The sequence below is a fragment of the Triplophysa dalaica genome, chromosome 20 (assembly GCF_015846415.1).
Source record: "Triplophysa dalaica isolate WHDGS20190420 chromosome 20, ASM1584641v1, whole genome shotgun sequence".
Classification (NCBI taxonomy): domain Eukaryota; kingdom Metazoa; phylum Chordata; class Actinopteri; order Cypriniformes; family Nemacheilidae; genus Triplophysa; species Triplophysa dalaica.
Window position 1 is genome coordinate 15106176 of NC_079561.1, and position 21159 is coordinate 15127334.

General features: G+C 40.8%; 1 protein-coding gene across 8 annotated transcripts in view; it reads left to right on the plus strand.

Moving 5' to 3' along the window:
* The window catches only part of l3mbtl1 (L3MBTL histone methyl-lysine binding protein 1), a 40148-nt gene extending 23562 nt beyond the window's left edge, over positions 1 to 16586 (plus strand). For 5 of the 8 annotated variants that reach the window (XM_056733768.1, XM_056733765.1, XM_056733770.1 and 2 more), the window contains 4 exons: positions 8038 to 8081; positions 8397 to 8554; positions 13488 to 13550; positions 14861 to 16586. In XM_056733768.1, the coding sequence (XP_056589746.1) occupies positions 8038 to 8081; positions 8397 to 8554; positions 13488 to 13550; positions 14861 to 14995 (400 nt within the window). In that variant the 3' untranslated portion in view covers positions 14996 to 16586. The other 3 variants (XM_056733766.1, XM_056733769.1, XM_056733771.1) reach the window with 3 other exon arrangements.
* The last annotated feature ends 4573 nt before the right edge of the window (positions 16587 to 21159 follow it).

The window sequence follows — 21159 nt, forward strand, 5'->3', positions numbered from 1 at the left end:
GGCTTAATAAAAATATAAAAATTAAGGATTTAAGATTATCATTAACAATCTAATAGCATTTGAAATGTTGTAGGAAGAACAAAGTTGTCGCGTCCTTTATCCAGCTCTATCCTCTTAACTCTTGTCAGGTCACCGCTTCCCATTCTCCGCTCTGCCATCAGGTCTGGGCATGAACTGCATCCTGCGGTAACCTTGGAACAAAGAGACAAGACTGGCTGAGAGTAGAGTACTGTTCTGCACTCTTTGATGCAACAAGTAAATCATTTGTTGTTGGATGTGTTCCTGGTTCCGGTTGATCTAAAAAATGCAGCCTAAATCCTCTGAGGATTAATATTATGGAGGTGTAGTGTATGCAAGATTAAAAAGATGAGTCTTTAGTCTAGATTTAAACTGACAGAGTGTGTCTGCTTCCCGGACCGTGCAGGGAAGAATATTCCAAAGTTTAGGCGCTAGATAAGAAAAGGATCTACCACCTGCACTTGATTTTGAAATTCTAGGTATTACCAACTGACAGGACGCCTGAGAGCGTAATGTACGTGGAGGTCTGTAATACAATAGAAGTTTATTCAAATACTGCGGCGCTAGACCATGTAGGGCTTTATAGGTAATAAGCAAGATCTTAAAGTTAATGCGATGCTTTATAGGTAACCAGTGCAAGGTTGACAGAACCAGGGTTATATGCTCATACTTTTTTGTACGCGTAAGAACTCGAGCTGCCGCGTTTTGAACCAGTTGCAGTTTTTGTAATAGGCCCGCAGGGCAACCACCTAGAAGTGCATTACAGTAATCTAGTCTTGATGTCATGAATGCATGAATTAATTTCTCTGCATCTGACAGTGACAGCATATGACGTAATTTGGATATATTCTTAAAATGAAAAAATGCAATTTTACAGGTGTTGGCGACATGGCTTTCAAATGACAGAGTACTGTCGAATACAACGCCAAGATTCTTAGCTGATGACGAGGATTTTATGGGGCATCCGTCAATCGTTAAGCATTTTTCTGATTTTTCAGTATTTTTTACGCATTGCAGTTTTCGGTCCAGTAAGTAACACTTCTGTTTTGTCCGAGTTTAGTAGTAAAAAATTGTTACTCATCCACATTTTTAAGTCAACTATGCAATCCTTTATTCGATGGAACTGCTGGGTTTCATGAGGCTTCGAGGAAATATAAAGTTGAGACTCATCCTGGGCTCGACCGACCGAAGCCAGGATTTCCAGAGAGTCATCAGCGTTTGATGCCATGAAGTCTCCATCCGATGCTGTAACCCTGATGCGTGGAACCGTTATGGGATGGTCTACTGCTGCCCTTTAGAGACAGGTTAGGTGAGCGTAACGGGGCCTGGACGGTCCACGGCATTGCCTTGTCAGTTTCAATCACACCCAAGATTACAGAGGCGAGACATGCCTGGCGGCAAGTGCACGCTGTAGGAGATTTAGAAATTTGCTCTAGTAGAAACATTCGGCTCGCTAACGAAATGCCCAGGGGAAATCGCACACACCAGGACAAATCCAGTAGTACCCAGAGATAATTCGCTAAGCATTTGCTTCCCTGGTTCCGAAGAACAAAAGGTGAATGAATGGGCACGCCATCTTCCATTTATACCGTATGTGAGGGGCTGAGACTGGCATGTCTCGCCATTCGCCAAGATCATTGGCCTTTTTGACACAATGTCGAGAGACCGACAGAAAGGGAATCAAAGTTACAAGAACTTAAATCCACAGGCACTAATAATTATATTTAATACTAGTAATTAATTCATGATTTCATTTAACAAGGGTTTAAATGTTTTATTTGCTCCATGCATTCAATCAATGCTTTATTTGGTTTGACCCATTTTCAACATAAAAACATTAAGGACAGTTGTTGATATTTTCATTTATTGCTGGGTTGCATACTGATCTTAATGTTTGTATTCGCTTTGTGTTTTGTGCAAATTGAAAAATACAGCGCAGAGTGCGATCAGATTGCCTTTGCAAAACTCTTCGCATCTTCTTGATTGTGTTTATTGCGATGGACCTCATTCATAAAAAATGGCAAAACCCCACTCTCACATTAGTTTTTAAACACTTCAGTATAGGGGGCAATTGTCACTATTAACAAACCATTAACTATGACTCGTTCCCCACTTAACTCTTATGTTGTGGCTTATTAATAGTTAGTAAGGTAGTTGGTAGGATCAGGGATGTACAGTATGGTCATACAGAATATGTGCTTTATAAGTACTAATAAACAGTTTATGTTTATTACAAAAGGCATGCTAATAACAACTAGTTAATAGTGAAAATTGCCCCCTATACTGAAGTGTTACTAAATAATGTGCTCTATAATATTGTTGGATTATCAGCATATTTCCCCCAAATAGAATGAATACCACTGCAAACACAGCTGTGTTTCTCCGATGTAAACTCAGAATTAAGTTATAAACAATCAGGTATACATATTGGTAGGCTACATTCACATACATTTGGGGATATGTTTTCATAAATCAAGAAATGTCTCTACCGTAGGCTTTTTCATAATGTCAGATTTTATTAGTTATTTTAATTGTTGCAGCTGCAGCAAGTGTGCGTTCAGAGACAAGCCCTGTTCATAATTTGTATTGTCGTAAAAGCGTGGTCTGTCTAAACATATCAAAACATTAAAAATGAAAGCATGTTGTGAAATATATGCCATGGCATGGAAGTGATAAGACCGGTGGATAGCCTACCGGAACCACAGGTTTTAGAAACCATTGACAAAACATTGTTTCTTTCTTCTTTGTTTTACGCCTCATGACTCTGGTATCATTCGTTTCAAACTACCTTTTTACCACAAGAAAGCTAGATCATAACATTAAATCGACCAAGCAAAAACGTGCGGTGCAAGTTAGAAGCTTGCGTATTTCGCCGGGTTCTTCTTTCTGTGCAAATAGTTTTCGCATCATCAGCCAAAATTTTACATTTTAAAACTGCAACGCGCCAAAATAATTTCGGTTCTCGAATAATTTGCAAGCCTCAATGTGAGACTGTGTCACAAGTCTTACACCCGCTCTGAACGAGCCTCGAACCGGCAATCCCTCCACACCAGCATAGGAGACGGACATATTAACGAGGAGGCTATGCTTCAAAGTAATTGGGCTGCTGTGAACAGCCCAGTCTTGTTTATAATGTTATAGTCTGCCCAGCGTGAACAATGTGATCTGTATATGGTTTTCACTGTCGTAAAAGTTGCATATTTTAGTGTAAAATGATCTTGCATGGTAATCTTTGTAAATGAGCTTAAAATAAAAAACAATTGTACATTTTAAAAACAAATATTATATTAAAGCAGGTAATAACCGGCTTCAAACGTTGCTGTTGCACGTTAAAAAGGTTTACCGTTTTGTTTTACTAGGTGATGACTCATCACTGATAAGGTATTATGGAATGTGCATTTCTCAGCCTTGATGAAGGGAGATGGTGCTTGTGGAGCTGTTGGAGGACCTCAGAAACGTGTTGGTGATGTTCGGTCTCATTCCGGGATGTCGTTGATGTAGTGCAGCATGAAGCGGTGGAGGTACTCCCGGAAAACCTCATTTATATAGCTTTTGAATACGTAGACCATAGGGCATGACCAGAAATTGTAATGTCCAGAGGGTGAGATGAAGTCTGTCTTCCACTCGCCCACTCATGCATTCAAATGAGGTTATACATACTTCTGAGGTCCAGCTTCATGATGTTCCTGGCTCCGCGTAGCTATTACAGAGCGGACGGGATGAGACGAAGGGGGAATCTTAATGCAGCAGGGGAAGTGGATGGACTGATGTACCCTTGATGAAGCGCCTTTTCTATTTACTGCTCTATGGCGTTCTGTTCGGGAAAGTTATGGAAGTAGATTTTACCTCTGGGCACTGGTTCATCTGGAATGAGGTCGATGGCACAGTCCCATTGTCGGTTAGGTGGAAGTTTGGAGGCTCGTTGGGGGCAGAAGACATCACTAAAGTGTTATAAATCTCTGGAATTTCCACCGATCGGTTTTCAATGGGGTTCTCGATAGACAAAGAATTTGCAGAGATCCCTGGACTGGAAGGAACAGGTCTGGACATGAGTGGAAAATATCTCTGGAAACACTTCTTACCCCACTTTGTTTAGGGATTTGGATCCTTTTGGTCCATACAGGTCTTTGATAGTCGATGAGATTGCGTGGCTGGCCCACTCTGCTGCCTTAACAACTCAAACCCATTGGGGAGCTGGACCTGTAAGAAAGGACACCATGAAAGTGATCTTTTTCCTCTCGGTGGGTAAACGATGCGGCTGCAACTCCGTTGCAGTTGTCTGCTGAGCCAGAGTAGGGCGCTGGGTTGACCATGGGACTAGCAGGAGGAGAATGAGCCGGTGCTGGAATGGATCACCTTTTCGACTGTTGGTCTTCTTTAACGGTAGGCAGACTCGGGACAAAACAGTCAAACAGGTGAGATTTATGGAGTAGTACAGACACGATGGAATCCATTATATACATTTACATTTATGCATTTGGCAGATGCTTTTATCCAAAGCGACTTACATTGCAGTAACCTATACATTTATATCTAGGTATGTGCAATCCCCTGGGATCGAACCCACAACCTTGCGTTGTTAACGCAATGCTCTTACCAATGAGCTAAAGGAAAGCTGTAGTCATTTGACAATGAATGATAACTGATAGTCTTTGTTGTAGCTGGGAATGCAGGTGAACTGGGAATGCAGGTGAACAGCCACATGGAGATTGCCTTGGTAGATCAGAGGAATACAGGGGATCAACGGAGAACACATGGAGACTTGGAGATCATTGGAGAACACAAGGAGAATTGAAGGTGGGTTTTGGGAAAACAGGTAAGTGCTGCTTTGCAGTGACCGAGTCCCTGTCGTCACAGGGATCCTAATCCTTTTATTGGCCATGGTCCCAGAAGAGCAAGGCAAGGCGAAAGAAAGAGCCCGCCCATGAGCCAACCGAGAATCTTAATGCAGCAGGGGAAGTGGATGGACTGATGTACCCTTGATGAAGCGCCTTTTCTATTTACTGCTCTATGGCGTTCTGTTCGGGAAAGTTATGGAAGTAGATTTTACCTCTGGGCACTGGTTCATCTGGAATGAGGTCGATGGCACAGTCCCATTGTCGGTTAGGTGGAAGTTTGGAGGCTCGTTGGGGGCAGAAGACATCACTAAAGTGTTATAAATCTCTGGAATTTCCACCGATCGGTTTTCAATGGGGTTCTCGATAGACAAAGAATTTGCAGAGATCCCTGGACTGGAAGGAACAGGTCTGGACATGAGTGGAAAATATCTCTGGAAACACTTCTTACCCCACTTTGTTTAGGGATTTGGATCCTTTTGGTCTTCCATACAGGTCTTTGATAGTCGATGAGATTGCGTGGCTGGCCCACTCTGCTGCCTTAACAACTCAAACCCATTGGGGAGCTGGACCTGTAAGAAAGGACACCATGAAAGTGATCTTTTTCCTCTCGGTGGGTAAACGATGCGGCTGCAACTCCGTTGCAGTTGTCTGCTGAGCCAGAGTAGGGCGCTGGGTTGACCATGGGACTAGCAGGAAGAGAATGAGCCGTTGCTGGAATGGATCACCTTTTCGACTGTTGGTCTTCTTTAACGGTAGGCAGACTCGGGACAAAACAGTCAAACAGGTGAGATTTATGGAGTAGTACAGACACGATGGAATCCATTATATACATTTACATTTATGCATTTGGCAGATGCTTTTATCCAAAGCGACTTACATTGCAGTAACCTATACATTTATATCTAGGTATGTGCAATCCCCTGGGATCGAACCCACAACCTTGCGTTGTTAACGCAATGCTCTTACCAATGAGCTAAAGGAAAGCTGTAGTCATTTGACAATGAATGATAACTGATAGTCTTTGTTGTAGCTGGGAATGCAGGTGAACTGGGAATGCAGGTGAACAGCCACATGGAGATTGCCTTGGTAGATCAGAGGAATACAGGGGATCAACGGAGAACACATGGAGACTTGGAGATCATTGGAGAACACAAGGAGAATTGAAGGTGGGTTTTGGGAAAACAGGTAAGTGCTGCTTTGCAGTGACCGAGTCCCTGTCGTCACAGGGATCCTAATCCTTTTATTGGCCATGGTCCCAGAAGAGCAAGGCAAGGCGAAAGAAAGAGCCCACCCATGAGCCAACCGAGACCCAATTAACATCAAGATCATCTGCACTGGGTCAAGATGGCCAATGCTGCTGCTCATTACTCTTGCGATAGTAAAGTTTAGGTGTGTCTGTTTATTCACGGCATTTCATTGATGGATGATATATAATAGAGGAATATAACGCTGGATTTGGAGATCATTTGAAACTGATTGATGGCACGGTCCCATTGCCAAAGGATCCCGGACAGGAACTGTACACGGTAAGTCAAACTAAGTCATACATCTGTGTTTTGTTGGCAATCGGCGTGTACATACATAATGTAGTGTTACGGCCCGTCTAGGGCCAGGCTGCAACAGAAAAGATGTCTCAGACCCAAAATTCATCATGACAAATGTTTATTGAAAACAAACAGAATGGGCACAACTTTCAGACTCCAAAAACGCCAAAACAACAAGCAAAAACCCACAACTAAAAACCCCACTCCCTCTATATAACCTGTAACAAAAAAGAAAAGAAAATTAAGATGAGTTTTCACACAAACACTTCCCTTACTCCCTTGTCCACATAAACAAGTCAATGACAATGAAAGAACAATAAAGAAAAATTGCCTTGGAGCCCTACTGTCCCAAAAAGAAACAAGACAATTAAAACTGTGTAAAGTTTGGTGTAAATTACAAAAACAGGACAAAAACAGACCTGAGACAACAAATGAGCAAGCTGCTGGCAAGCTAGCAAGCTGAAAATGAATGGAGAGGACAGGTTTTTAAAACCCTCCACCAAAAAGCTGCACCAATCAGAAGTTACCCATGAACCAATTAACAGCCTCCATTCCTGCAACACAGACTCAAACACAAGAAAGGAAACAATCATTCAATTCAATTCAAGTTTATTTATATAGCGCTTTTCACAATGTGTATTGTTTCAAAGCAGCTTTACAGGGGCAAACATGAAAAACAGAAAAGTTAAAACACAGCACAGTGCATGGTATTTATACAACGAGTAAGTTCATTCTAATAAATAACATCTAATTTCTAAATAAATAAATAAATAAATAAATGAATGAATGCAGTCTCCCGGTGAGCAGGCCAACACTGTCCTGCTGTGGCGAGGAACCCAAACTCCAATGATTGATTAATGGAGAAAAAAACCTCGGGAGAAACCAGGCTCAACCGGGAGGGCCAGATCCCCTCTGACGTGTCATAGCTGCACTCAGACTGCTGACGTGTGGTTTAGGTTTAGCATTTAATACCAAATATTGTTACAACATTCAGGGTTGTAACATTAGAAAACACAAAGGGATTAAAGTAATGACATGTTGCTTGCTCGGCTATAGTTCCATCTCACTCTCCCCACTAGTCCCACCTCTAGCCGCTCGTGTTCGAAGAAACGACGTGTGGAATACTACTGTATAGGCTCCCAAGATTAATATGAGATTGTCTGACCTTTAAATGTTATTTACATTCATTTCTTGTTGTGTCACATGGTAACACTAATGTTCGTGAAGTTTTCTGAGCTTTCTATGGCTGTTGTGACAGCCTTTAACAGCACAAATGATTCAATCTAGAATTTGATAAAATGTGAAAAATTTAAAATAATATTACAAGATAAAAAGTAATATTGATAAAATCAAGAAGTTAAGAGTATGGTTTAAAGATTTTAGCCTGTGCAGTCAATGAATTCTACAACCTTGTGGTGGCCACTGGATATTTCCCTGTAATTGCTAGTTCATTAGATGTTTTCACAAAAATGTTAATTAGTGAATGAATGAAGATTTGTATTATAGTAAATAGTATTTGACATTCAATATTTTGAGGTTTCATAGGTAAAATAATAAAAAAAGATAGCTTTATGAAATTAAGTGTACTTTAATTAAGACTATTAGGGGTTAAATGTCAGTGTCTTTTCTGTCAACAGGATTGGTCGCCCCCCTAAATATCGCAAAAGTCAGCAAAGTCAGAGTGAGTTGTACGTTTAATGTGCATATGTATTCACTTGAATATTGTTAAAGAAAGTCACTGTCTAAATCAGGGGTGTCCAATGTCGGTCCTGGAGGGCCGCAGTCCTGCAGAGTTTAGCTCCAGCTTGGCTTAACACACCTGTTTGGAAGTTTCTGGTCTGCTTTGTGAGACCTTGATTAGCTGTTCAGGTGTGTTTGATTAGGGTTGAAGCTAAACTTTGCAGGACACAGGCTTTCCTGGACTGACTTTGGACACCCCTGGTGTTCATGCGCAAGAATATTTTAATAATTATATCATATATTGTGTATGTTTCAGATATGACATCTGAAGCCAAGTACCCCTCTCTCTTCATGACGGCATTCACAGCTAATGCTGACCGCACTCTCTCTCTCTGCTGGGAGCAGAACTGTAAATTACTGCCTGGAGTTGCAGGAATTCATGCAAGTCAAGTAGCTACCTGGACTGTAGAAGAGGTAATCACTTTATTTACTGTTATTTTGTGTAAAATGCTTCTATAAAAAATTTATGCAAGTAATAAGATAAAAACTATTGAATAAATGTGCTTTTAAAATAAGCCAATATTGATTTAAATGGCTTTAAATGTGTGTTGGAGCAATTACTGTAAGAGCTTAACTTTGCTCACTCAATACCAGACAACAAACACAGAGGTTTAGATAGACAGACTAATCAGGGGAGCAAGTCACAGCACTTCAACTGGAAAGGAACAAAAAAGTACAAGATGGTGGACAAAGGAAGGCAATACAAAATGTGGATGGACAGACAGACCAAATAGATGGCTCCAGATGCCCACCTGAAGATAATGGAAAAAAACAAACAGAGGGCCAGGACTGTAGGGGAGAGAAGCAGGACACACCACGGTCTCGAAATAAGGGGAAGCAAATATTTCTAAATGGGGCTGGACGATATATTCAACATTTATATTACAATATATTTCTAAATATTTCTGATATTGATTTGAACAATATTTAAAACAGCCAAGAATGCCCACAATATGTCACAACATACAAAGGGAAGATCACAGATGTTTGTAGAATGAGGGTTTTTTAATAGTAACACACAAACGGAGAGAACACATTCTATATCCACAAACACGTAATCCATCAAGGAAGCACGAAATATAATCATCGGGTAAATAGAGTACGAGGTCCTCGGGAATAAAGTCAATTATCCACAAGCACATACATCCATAGGGAAGATACGATAACAACTGGGTATGGCACTAGGAAGACAAACTGACAACTAGGCCAGAAGTAGAACAAAGGACAAGTGAGAGTATTTGAATAGTCCGAGAGATGGGTGCCAGGTGCGTAAGTAATTAGAAGGCTGGTGAGCAGGAACATTTGAAACCTTGAAAAATTTTATTTTAGAAAATAAAAACAGTACTTATAAATAAATGTTAACCTTTTATTTGTGTTTAGAATTTATACAAACAAGAATTATGAAATCGCGATCAAATAAAAATAAGACTCAGATTCACCTTATTATTTTTAATATCTTTAACTTTAAACTGTTACATGGGCTGATTTTTCTTGTAGATTGAAACAAAAGTGCTTCAACCAGGATAAAGATAATAAAAGAAGTGCAGAAAACAAAAAGAGTGAGGAACAACAAAAACACATCTTAACAGGGGCGGGTATATTGAGGGTTCATGAGACCCTATTACAGGCTCTGGAACTCCAACCCTGCTCCTAAAGGGCTACCTACCATCCTGCAGATTGCTGCTACAACCCCAATCGAACACAGCTGAAGCAGCTAATCAAGGGGTTCAGGGTTGCTGGATAATTACAGGCAGGTGTGCTAAAGCAGGGCTGGAGCTGCTGTCTGCAGTACGGTAGCCCACCAGGAGCAGGTTTGGAGGTCCCAGTGGTAGGGTTGTCCTGATTGATGATACTAATGTCTATCGACATTATAGACTCGGACACATCAGCGAAAGCTGATTCATTGGACGATAGTTGGCTGTTTGCAAATATATGTTGCAAATTAATTTCCTCTCGTCCGAGAGAGTTTATAATGTGCAGGGTTTGAGTTTTCCATGCATGTGAGAGATTGTAATGCGCTCTGATCTTTCCTCATGCCAGAGAGAGTTTGTAATGTGCTGGGTTTGAGTTTTCCACTCACGAGAGAGTTTGTGATGCATTTCTTACAGGAATTGCAATGCGCGTGAGGGTTTAAAACCAGCGCACAAGTTTGTCCCGTTTGACAATCAAGTAAGAACAGCGCACGCATGCATCAATGAGGCATTTGGATGAATGATATTGACTTACAGCTAGTTTACTTTCTCTCGTTTAAAAGGTTGCAGCGGGATGTAACAATGTTGCCCTGAATATAGAGAATATCGCCCAACACTACCCAGAGGTTTCTGACAAGAAATACAAGCTCACCAACATTGTCTGGATTCATAGATGCCCTTTACATATGACAATATGAAAAAGCCCTTTCAGAGAGGGAGCTTGTGGCCTGAATGCACAAGTAGGGTTGTGCCAGTTGGCTTACTCTGGAGAAGTTTTTTGATAGACTTTCCACCAATCTAGAGGTTTGAAGTCATTATCAACATCTGTAGACAGAAAGTATTTGCAGAGCTCCCTCACAACAGTTTGCTGTGTACTCAAGCCCTCTAGGTTAGTAGCATACCAGTCAACTTTCCCGTTTTGGCCAAGAGTCTCCAATTTTTCAATCCCATCTCCCACCACCTTCCCGTTTTGTTATTTGTCCCATGAAACTCCAGACCAACGACAGACTTTGCGAACAGCCCCGGGAAAACATGGAACCTCCCAGAAGGTAATCCTGGGTCTCCCAGATTTTGGTACCAAGATGTTGACAGGTATGGTTAGTAGTAGTGGTGGGCCTGTTTGACAAAAGCTAGCCACAGCTTGGGTCAACGAGGCATGGCATGTCAAGAAGATCAGCCATGGCTTGGTCAACATACTTTTCCTCGAGGTATCCCAAACTTTTGTCTTTATGGTCCTACCTAGCTCTGTGTCACTTCAGCACTTGTGTTTTGGCCAGTCATACTCTTCCTGAGCAGCGAAAGATCCAGTTTCTTCTTCCAGTAGCAGAAGGCGGCCACCACCTTTTTACCGACCTGTCCAATTGCTTCTTCTAGTTAACCGTCTCTAGACAGAAAGAGAATAATATTGCAAATTGGAGTGTGAAGTTCTCATTTGTTTGTATATTTACATTATTCTTACAGCAAAAGCAATTTAACTTATTTTATCTGGCTTGTTGTGCAGCTTTTAATAATTAAACCATAAACATACTATTGATTTGATTTAATCGAATTGTTTTCAGAATTTTCAGATTTATATTGATTCTAAGCCATCTGACTCCATACATTTTCAAAAAAATATTGTTTAAGTAAAATCAAAGAGATACAAATACTTAATAATTAACTCTGGCGTGATTCATTGTGTGGGGAGTATGGGTGGGACCTTGATACCACGTTGTCCATCTTTTATTATTCAACTAAAATAACTCTTTGTTAAATTAAGTGATTAGATTTGTGCTCTAGAAGTAATTTAATCAATGGTTTCAAATATATTAATGGTGATTAAAGGGCACAAGTCACTAACAGAACACGGTGAAGGAATTCACACATGGTCAAAAGTATAGCATACATATGACACCTCAAAAAGTAGTTACTTTTGTTGAGCTGATTTGTCACTACAGACTGTAAAACTAGAACAGTTTTCACTGTATGAATTCCTTTTTAAGCTACTAAGTTATTGAGCCAACAGTGAGTAATTCTCTATTTCCCTTTACGTCGGTCTCTTGTCGTTGTGCCGAGACAGAATGGGGTTTGAACTTGAGAACATATCATCTCTGATTGTACTTTAAAAGGCAAATGACTGGCATGGCATGCCAGTCTCCGCCCCAAGGTTGCTCTCATGGAGGCTGCTCTCGCTCCTCTCAGAGAGCAGGGCGTGCGTATTCTCAAATATCTCAACTACTGGCTCGCACTCACAAGATCTTTTGTGTACGCACAGAGACCTCGTGCTCCGGCACCTCAACCGACTGGGCCTACAGGTTAACTGGGAAAAGAGCAAGCTCTCCCTGGCAAAACGCATCTCTTATCTCGGTATGGAACTAGACTCCGTCACCATGTTGGTGTGCCTTACCAACGAGCGCATTCCAGCTCATTTGGGAGCAGTTCGGGCAGGCACAGGTGGACCTGCTCGCCTCCCTGGACACCTGTTGTGTCCTGTATATGCCCTCTACTTGGACCGCACGCAGAGCTTCATAAGTTCTGAGCAGCTCTTTGTCTGCTTTGGAGGACAGTAGAAGAGCACTATCTCCAAATAGAGGTTGGCGCAATGGATTGTGGATGCCATCACTTTGGCGTACCGATACAAATCTTGCAGTGAGAGCTCACTCCACCCGGGGTATAACCTCCTCATGGGCACTGGCTCAGGGTGCCTCTCTGTCAGACATCTTCAGAGCTGCGGGTTGGGCTATGCCCAACACTTTTGCAAGATTCTAAAACCTTTTTGTAGAGCCTGAGTCAGCCCGCGTCTTGCATGGCAGGTAAGACCGGTGGCCGGCGCGGTGTATGCCTGCGAAGCGCCATCACCCCTTCATCAGGTCTCCGCCTGTACGGCCGTTAGTAAGACTCTCTAGTCGATGACCAGAGGTGTCAAAAGTATTCACATTCATTACTCAAGTAGAAGTATAGATGCAAGGGTTTAAAAAGACTTCTGTAGAAGCTGAAGTATCAACTCAAGCTTTTTACTCAAATAAAAGTTTAAAAGTACGGGTTTCAAAACTACTTCAAGTATAAAAGGACAAAACCTTAGGCTGCACCACAGTGGCCTATTGTGCACTACCCCACCTCCTCCCAAAAAAAATGTTAAGCCCATAATTACTATAATTTTGTATTAAAATGTTAATGTTGAAACATTTGGGATGCACTAGGCTACATGTTTCAGCCGCAATGTTTCAATGCCTTTCAGGTTCCTCACCCCAAAAGGTGAATGAATGGGCACGCCATCTTCCTTTTATACCCGTATGTACGGGGTGGAGACTGGCATGCCTTACCATTCGCCAAGTTCATTGGCCTTTAAAAGTACAATCAGAGAGGATAGGTTCTCAAGTTCAAACCCCATTCTGTCTCGACACAACGTCTCGTTCCTTCCATCAGGGAACGGAGGTTACATCCGTAACCGAGAGATTTTCTTTTGTTGTTTGATTCATATTAACAGCAATGAACAGCAGTAATAGTAGCCTGCTGTCACTTTGTGCCTTAAAACATGGATCCTGTATTCGTATTATATATATTTATACATGTAATGAGTTTAAAATAGTGGGCAACACATGCAGTATTTCTTTTAACTTTGAAGGGAGTTGACCTGAGCTTGTGTTTATGAATATGTATTGCTGTTTCATTGGCAGGTCTTCGGCTTTGTCAATAATCTTATCTGTTGTGAGGAGCAGGCCAAAGTATTTAGAGATGAAGTAAGTGATTAGCATTTTTACATATAACATCTTAATACATTCAATATAATGCAACAAGCTTTCCTGTAGCTCAGTGGGAAGAACATTGCGTTCGATCCCAGTGGATTGCAGATACTTAAGTATAAATGTATAGATTAATGCAATGCAAGTCGCTTTGGATGAAAGCGTCTGCCGAATGCATAAATATGCATAAATGTAAATAAATGTCAATAGAACCAAGGGTACACAGACTAGAAAATGTGTGCTATATAAATGTTAAATATCAACAGTTTTAATGTCAGAGTCTTTGTAAAAAACACCAAATTGTGAAATTGTTAGAATCCATTTTCTTACTGCTAGAGGTCCTCACACAGTCCTTCAATTGAAAAAGCAAAATGGAGGACTTAGAGACAAAATCTTTTATGAAAATTTAAAGTGCTACATATCACAGAGACTGATGTAAAACACAACATGTAAACAAAGACAACAGGTAAATGTTCCAACATTTGCTTTCTATTTCTTTTTGTCAGTTTAAAACACTGTGACATACGCGTTTAGCCAGTCAATACGCTTGTGTCGCTGGTAGTCCCTTTTTTGGGTTAGACCCTGCTTCAGATAGGGAGCTAATTTCATCTCCCAAAAATGCATCGCTGAACTAAAATTCTTCCCGGTTCCTGTTGTGTGAACACAACAAAGAAAAGGTATTTCTGTAAATAATTCCATGAAATCGTTCCTGCAGTGCAAAATCCTATGTATGTATTTTTTCAGAACAATATTAAAAATAGCTAATAACATCCTGGAACTATTTTCTACACAAGCACCCTACAATATATTTGCAGAAAAAGTAGTATTTCTGTCACAAAAGTATTTTGTAGTTTAGCTGTAAATGTTTACCTGTGCAAATACACAACAGTGTTGTGCACTATACATCATCAACCCATAGTTCGATCTACATGCAAAGTAATGCTCCTAGAAGGTTAAAATGAGGTTTGTTAAAGTAATAAAAATATTTGATCTGTTTCTAAAAACAGATTTTAGTAGGTTAAGGCAATAATAACATGTTAAATCATACCTGTTTTATTAATTCAATTCAACAGAAAGAACAGAGGGGGCAAGCACGATCGGGCCTGAATGCAGGAATTGAGGGCTGCTCTTGGCCAAAAGGTCCAGGGCTGCTTTTCCGTCTCCAGCCCTGGCTACATCACTTTTAAAATAATTACTTTGCCAATGTATTAGTGGATTATTTAAAAGATTTTTGAAATAGCTGTAAAGGCTGATCACTTGGTCTTAGTCGTGAAGCTCCTTAATTAAACTTCTGTTCTCTTTTACAGATGATCGATGGAGAAGCATTGCTTCTTCTGAATCAAAACGATATTGTGAAGATCATGAATATAAAGCTTGGACCTGCCCTGAAAATTCACAATGCTATTCTAATGTTTAAGAGTATAGATGAAAGCCTGAAGTGAGTGCTTGAGATCAACCTTAAACTTGTCATGTTGTATTGATCCATATTTCTCATATTTGGTGTGTAATGTCTAAACCCACCTTAGATAGAGAACACGAGGACTCAAGAGCAGGACAAACTCTAATGGAGGACCAAAACCTGCTGAAAAAATTTAGTCATAGGAATTTACAAAAGTAAAGTAAAGTGTTTTGATAAAACAAATACAAATAGATGTTATTTTCTGCATTTCTTTTATCTTTTTATGCTTTTATTTGTTGAATTACTCATGAAAAAAAATATTAGTTACTATTATTTATTTATTTTAGGTTTTTCTGCCGGATTCTAAACCAACTTGATTTTTGAAAGATGATGAAGTAATCTTACATGAAAGAGTTATGTAAGATTAAGTATTTGGAGTTTTAAACTAGTCATTTGTTTTTTGTATGTTGTAGTCAAACAATTGAAATTAATGGACAAACATTTCAGGTCAGAATTTATTTGACTTGGTGCTACTGTACCCTTTTTAGATCCCTGTGGATGTATATGCACTTTACCTAAGGGAAACATCACAGGGAGAACTGTAATATATAGCTACACATAGACCTCTGAGCCAGTTAAAGACTTGTTCAGGGATCACAGACAATGCTGTCCATCAGTAATATTTTACAATACCCATAAAAAAAGAGAATAGATTAATAGTTACATGAGAGAATAGATAAAAATATGTTTTTATGATTAAGGGCCCTATTTTAATAATCTAAACACATGGTTTAAAGTACATGGTGCACGTGCCCTTAGGGGAAGTTCAACGATTGGAAAAATGGTTGTGCGCCCTTGCGCATGGTCTAAAAGGGTTGTCCCTATTCTCTTTATGAGTAGGCTAATAGGTGTGTTTTGGGAGTAATGTGAAGTAAACCAAACAGAACCTCATCTCCCATTCCATTTATAAGCAAGTTGCGCTTGGGCCATGACGGATTGGCCATATTTTTCCTTGCGAGGAAACGGATCAGATCATCTACAGGACTAGTTGGATTTATATCTTTATGTACACAACAATAATCTTTTACATTGTAATCCTTTTAATATTTGGTATGTTTGTGTTTCCTGTGCATCCCTCTGTTTGTAAAAAACAGCATGTAGGCGTGTTCTAAACATGCATTTTGCTAAGGCTCTTTTTAAATAACTCAAAAAATTGTCCTTTAGACCAGAAACCTTTAGATCAGGTTTCTATTGGTCAGTGGCACAGTCTATTTCAGTTGCCTCAAAATAGCAACATTCCAACACCTCGTTTTTTGACCAGCACGCCCATGGGCGCACAATTGGGTGCAAATGCATTTACATGATAACTGCGTTTGGCTGAAACTTAAAAAGAAACACTTGCGCCTGCGCTTGTGCCAGGTCTATGATAGGGCCCATACTGTAGTTTGCATCTTCAAATCGGTGTTATATTTCAATTGTATATGAATGGAAACACGTAGCAGGATCAATTGTCGTAACCAAGGTCGTTTTTAATGTCTCAATGTTTAAACTACAGTATGTTTTTCTTTTGGAAAAGTTAATTATATACAATAAATATCATTCAGTTCATCAACATGAATAAATGATTTAACTACTGTGGTCTGGTAATTTAGCTTCATTGGTAGAAAGTATCACTACCACTCATAAATTTGCTGTTTTGTGCTATATTGAAAGGATACTAAGAGTCACATGAGAGCCAATGCCATGTCACAATCGAAGCGCACGTTCCTGCAGCAGTTTTTGAATTTGTACGCAACCGGATCTCAGTTTTTACTGCGAAAGGAGAAGGGGATCGCTTTTGGGTCTGTTCTTCAGCCTCTGAACGCTTAGAGTAACTACCCCTTTGAATAAATTAAATCTGTTGCCGTATATATTATATTATATTATATACAATCTGTTAGGTTTAGGGGTGGGGTTGGGGTGTCTTGGGTCACGCGTTAAAATGCATCTGTGTGCGCACAAAGTAATAAACGTACACAAAATACCATGTCTTATTAAATAAAAAATCACAACTGTACATGTCATGTTGGCAAACTATTTAGAAAATCGCCCCCTGCTGGTAACAGTTCTCAACCTTCATAAATGAGTGCCATTGTCACATCTAGAGGACGCAAAGCGTGATACGCTTTCTTGAGTGGTCAAGCATGTCTATGACAGGCTATGGCGTGATACTGGGTTGCATACCCACACAGCCTTACAATCATGAAAACAGAATGTTATCAACTGTATCAAAGGCAGAGAGGTAAGATCGACTGTTAAAGGACTAAAACCACCAAAATCACAAGTCACCAGATTCGTGCTAACAAAATGTAATTTAAACCTTTAGAGACGACAATGTTAATTTTAACTTACTGAAAAGTGAGGAACCTTTAACCAGACTGGAAATTTTGCCAAGAAATGACTGAAGTTAGATAAACTTATATTCGAGATAAACGGTATAAGTCCAAAGTAGCTTAAGAATGTTACTAAAGAAGAGGGATAAAACATCCAATTTCAGGTCCTTAGTGACATTTCCTTGCAGACTTCAGAGCATTTTGAAAAGCTGGTGTAGAATCTTTAAGAACATTTTTAAATAATAAGAGCAGCATTTAAAACATCCAACCAGGCATAGTTCAGCAACCTGAGATAATGGTCAGCATCCAGGTCAGGTTGACACTAACAGTGACAAATTTTTAAATTATAATTGTATATAACTTATGAATTTCTAATGTCTTTTGTCGTGACACGTCCGGTGTAGACACTGTGTAAAGACAAATCCATATATCTCGATTCCACGTCCCCATCTCTCACACCCTCTTCTACTGTCTGCCCTATAACATCCTCTATAAAACAACAGTGAGTAAATTGAATATAAATTATGAACATTTACAAATTTTAAGATTTAAAAAATATTTTTTAGTGTCGCTAAACAAGTCGTGTTTTGTGTTCTCCATGATGGTTCATACATTGAAAAGTATGAGCAGTAACACTGTTATTATTGAGCTTTTTCATTGTATAGCCATTCATTCATGTATATGATTTCTCTGCAATGGATAATGATACTTTTCCTGCAGACTGACTGTGGCTTTGCTGTACATTTTTGCATGGTGTCTGTGTTGGAATAAATACATTTCTTCAAAAAAATTCCTAAATCCAAAATCCAAATTGTATTGCCTTAAATTGGTTCTGTCACACACGTCAGCTAGACTGCCCTTGTGCCCCACCAGAGGCCCCTACCCACATATCCCAGACTATCGTTTTGCATGACATTTCCCACGATTCATTGCCCACTGGTCATGACAATGGCACAGAAACAATTTTACAAAATACAGAAGCTTCACAAAATTTCACAAAAGCCATAGTGGAAATAAAAGTCATATAATTTTGATTCATTATATGCTAAAATATATACTTGCAGAATCTGCTGAATGTAAATAGCTAAAACAAATTTTAAATTAGCTAATTTAACTACATGCACCTCAATCTTAATATGGTTTTTTCTTAATCTTATGTTTCCGAGATGATCATGTATGTTTTGTGTCACGCACAAGACCAGATTCAGATGCGGGGAAACAGAACTTTTTTAACAATGTTAATAACACAAGGCAGTGAAAACAGAGACAAACTTAATGTGGCAAATAGGCAGAGAACTGAAACAATAACAAGGCAGTCCAAGGGAAACAACGGCCTCGAGTGTTTTGCCAGGGGAAGGGGCTGTGGGGGAATGGCCAGGGACTGGATGGGTTGTGACTGGACGATGAGCTCTTGGCAGGGGATAGAGCTCATCTCTCAGAGAGAGAGAGCATTTAAGGTGGCATTGCATTAGATATGATTTTATTACAACTTTTAAATATTGTCATAATTATATCTTCACAATAATTAAAAAAGCTTTGTAAAAATACATTTTTACATTATCACGTACGAGTTCACTGGCTCCACTAGCTCCACTGGACCTATTTTTTCTCTTCTATCAAGCATTAGAACACTCTGACTCCTACCACTATTGTAATACAGCAGTTCCATTTGTCAGTCACTAGTCCATAACTTATATACATATCTTTTTTTTAACTTTAGAATTACAATCAGAACTTTAAAGTTAACTTAACTTATTTAATATAACATAAAAGAATTTAGTCTGTTTAATATTTGACCTGTGTTTCTCTATCCTTTATCTTAAATGTGTGAATCTGTGATAACCACTGTGCATGTACGTGTGTGTGTTAGCACGTGTATATTGTGTGTGTGGAGTTTTGAGTCTGTCTTTGTATGTGGGTGTGTTTTAACTGTTGTGCGCGTGTCTGTCTTCTGTCTTTTCACCTTTTTTATTTTTACTTGCATAACTTAAAATGCTTTGCTTATAGTCAATATGTTTCATGTAAAGCTGCTTTGTAAGTATGAAAATGGTAAAAAGCACTATTTAAATAAAGTTGATTTGGCTTTTTGAAATTATTAGAAAGAGCGATGATGTTCTGAAATCTGATAATATAGTCTGAGCCATTGAAGCAACACCTCGTAGTTTTTCGACCGCAAAATAATGTCTCAAAAATTGACTTCAGTGGTAGAAAAACTTGAATGCTACACAAATGCTACTTCCGCTGCTACCTGACCCGCCATCTTGAGGCTACAACCACACTCTTAGTGATGTGGGGACCTCTGCGAACGTAAACCCGTCCCCCTGGTCCCCCTGTCCCAGTCCCTGGGAGCTTGGGAAAAGCTGCTCACACTGTCTCGGTGGCTAATGCGGACGATCCGTCTTGGCTACTCGATCCAGTTCGCCAGAAACCCTCCCAAGTTTCGGGGCATCGTCTCTCCCTCTCTCAGAGGCAGGGACGCCTCCGTACTTTGGGCAGAGGTCTCCACCTTCTGGCGAAACAGGCAATCGAGTCCGTCCCTCAAGCCAAGATGTTCAGCGGGTTTTACAGCCCGTACTTCATCGTTCCCAAAAAAGACGGAGGGTTGCACCCCATTCTAGATCTGCGTATCCTGAACAAGCACCTTAACAAGCTGCCATTCAGGATGCTCACGCAGAGGCGCGTCCTGACATCTGTCAGGTGTCAGGATTGGTTCGTGGCAATCGACCTGAAGGACACTTACTTTCATGTCTTGATCCTCCCTCGACACCGGCCGTTCCTACGGTTTGCGTTCGAGGGGCGGAAGGAACGAAGATCGTGGAAGCCGCCCTTTCTCCCCTTCGGGAAAAAGGTGTGCGGGTACTAAAACTATCTTGACGACTGGCTTATCTTGGCACACTCGCGAAATCTGTTGTGTACACAAAGGGACCTGGTGCTCCGGTACCTAGATCGATTGGGATAACAGGTCAACCGCACTTTATCTTGAGACCCAGGCCCAGATGCGTGCCCAAAGTTCCCACTACTCCCTTCCGGGACCAAGTGGTGGACTTGTAGGCACTCCCCATCGGGGAGGAAGACCCAACCCCATCTGTGTTGTGTCCTGTACGCGCACTGTGCCTCTACTTGGACCACACGCTCTGACCAGCTCTTTTTCTGTTTTGGAGGACAGTAGAAGGGGAAGGCTGTCTCCAAGCAGAGGCTGGCGCACTGGTCTCACATGCCCATTGGCAGTGAGGGCTCACTCCACACGGGTTACAGCCACCTCCTGGACACTGGCCAGAAGTGCCTCTCTAGCAGACATCTGTAGAGCTGCGGGTTGGGCTACGCCCAAACACCTTCGCAAGGGTTAACAACCTTCGCGGAAACCCGGTGTCAGCCCGCGACCTTTCTTCTTACCCAAACACTGGTTAAGAACAGGCATTCCATCCATCACTAAGCAAGCACCCCCTGGGGGTTGGCTGGGCAGAGTAGCCTTCCCCCTTAGGCCGAGACACCATATGAACTATCACAGATAGCTCTAACCGGACTTAGTGCTACCTGTAAAACCCCCTCCGTGGACTGTTCCGTCTGATGTATCCTCATGAGAATGGTTCCCACTCCTGGTAACCCATGACTTCCCCCAGGTGGACCTCCACCTCGCGGTTAACTGCTCAGTCTGCACGTTCCATGCGTTGTCCTCCAAGGACGAGACCATACCTATGTCCACCATATTCCTCCCCTCGGGTAGGAGGTGGCCTCTACAGCGCATCCCTAACTAAGGAAGTTGCACTTTCCCGGTGTAAACCCAAGCCGGATGGCCTCTCGCCAATAGAGAGCTAAGGCCTCCGTCCGTGAAAGG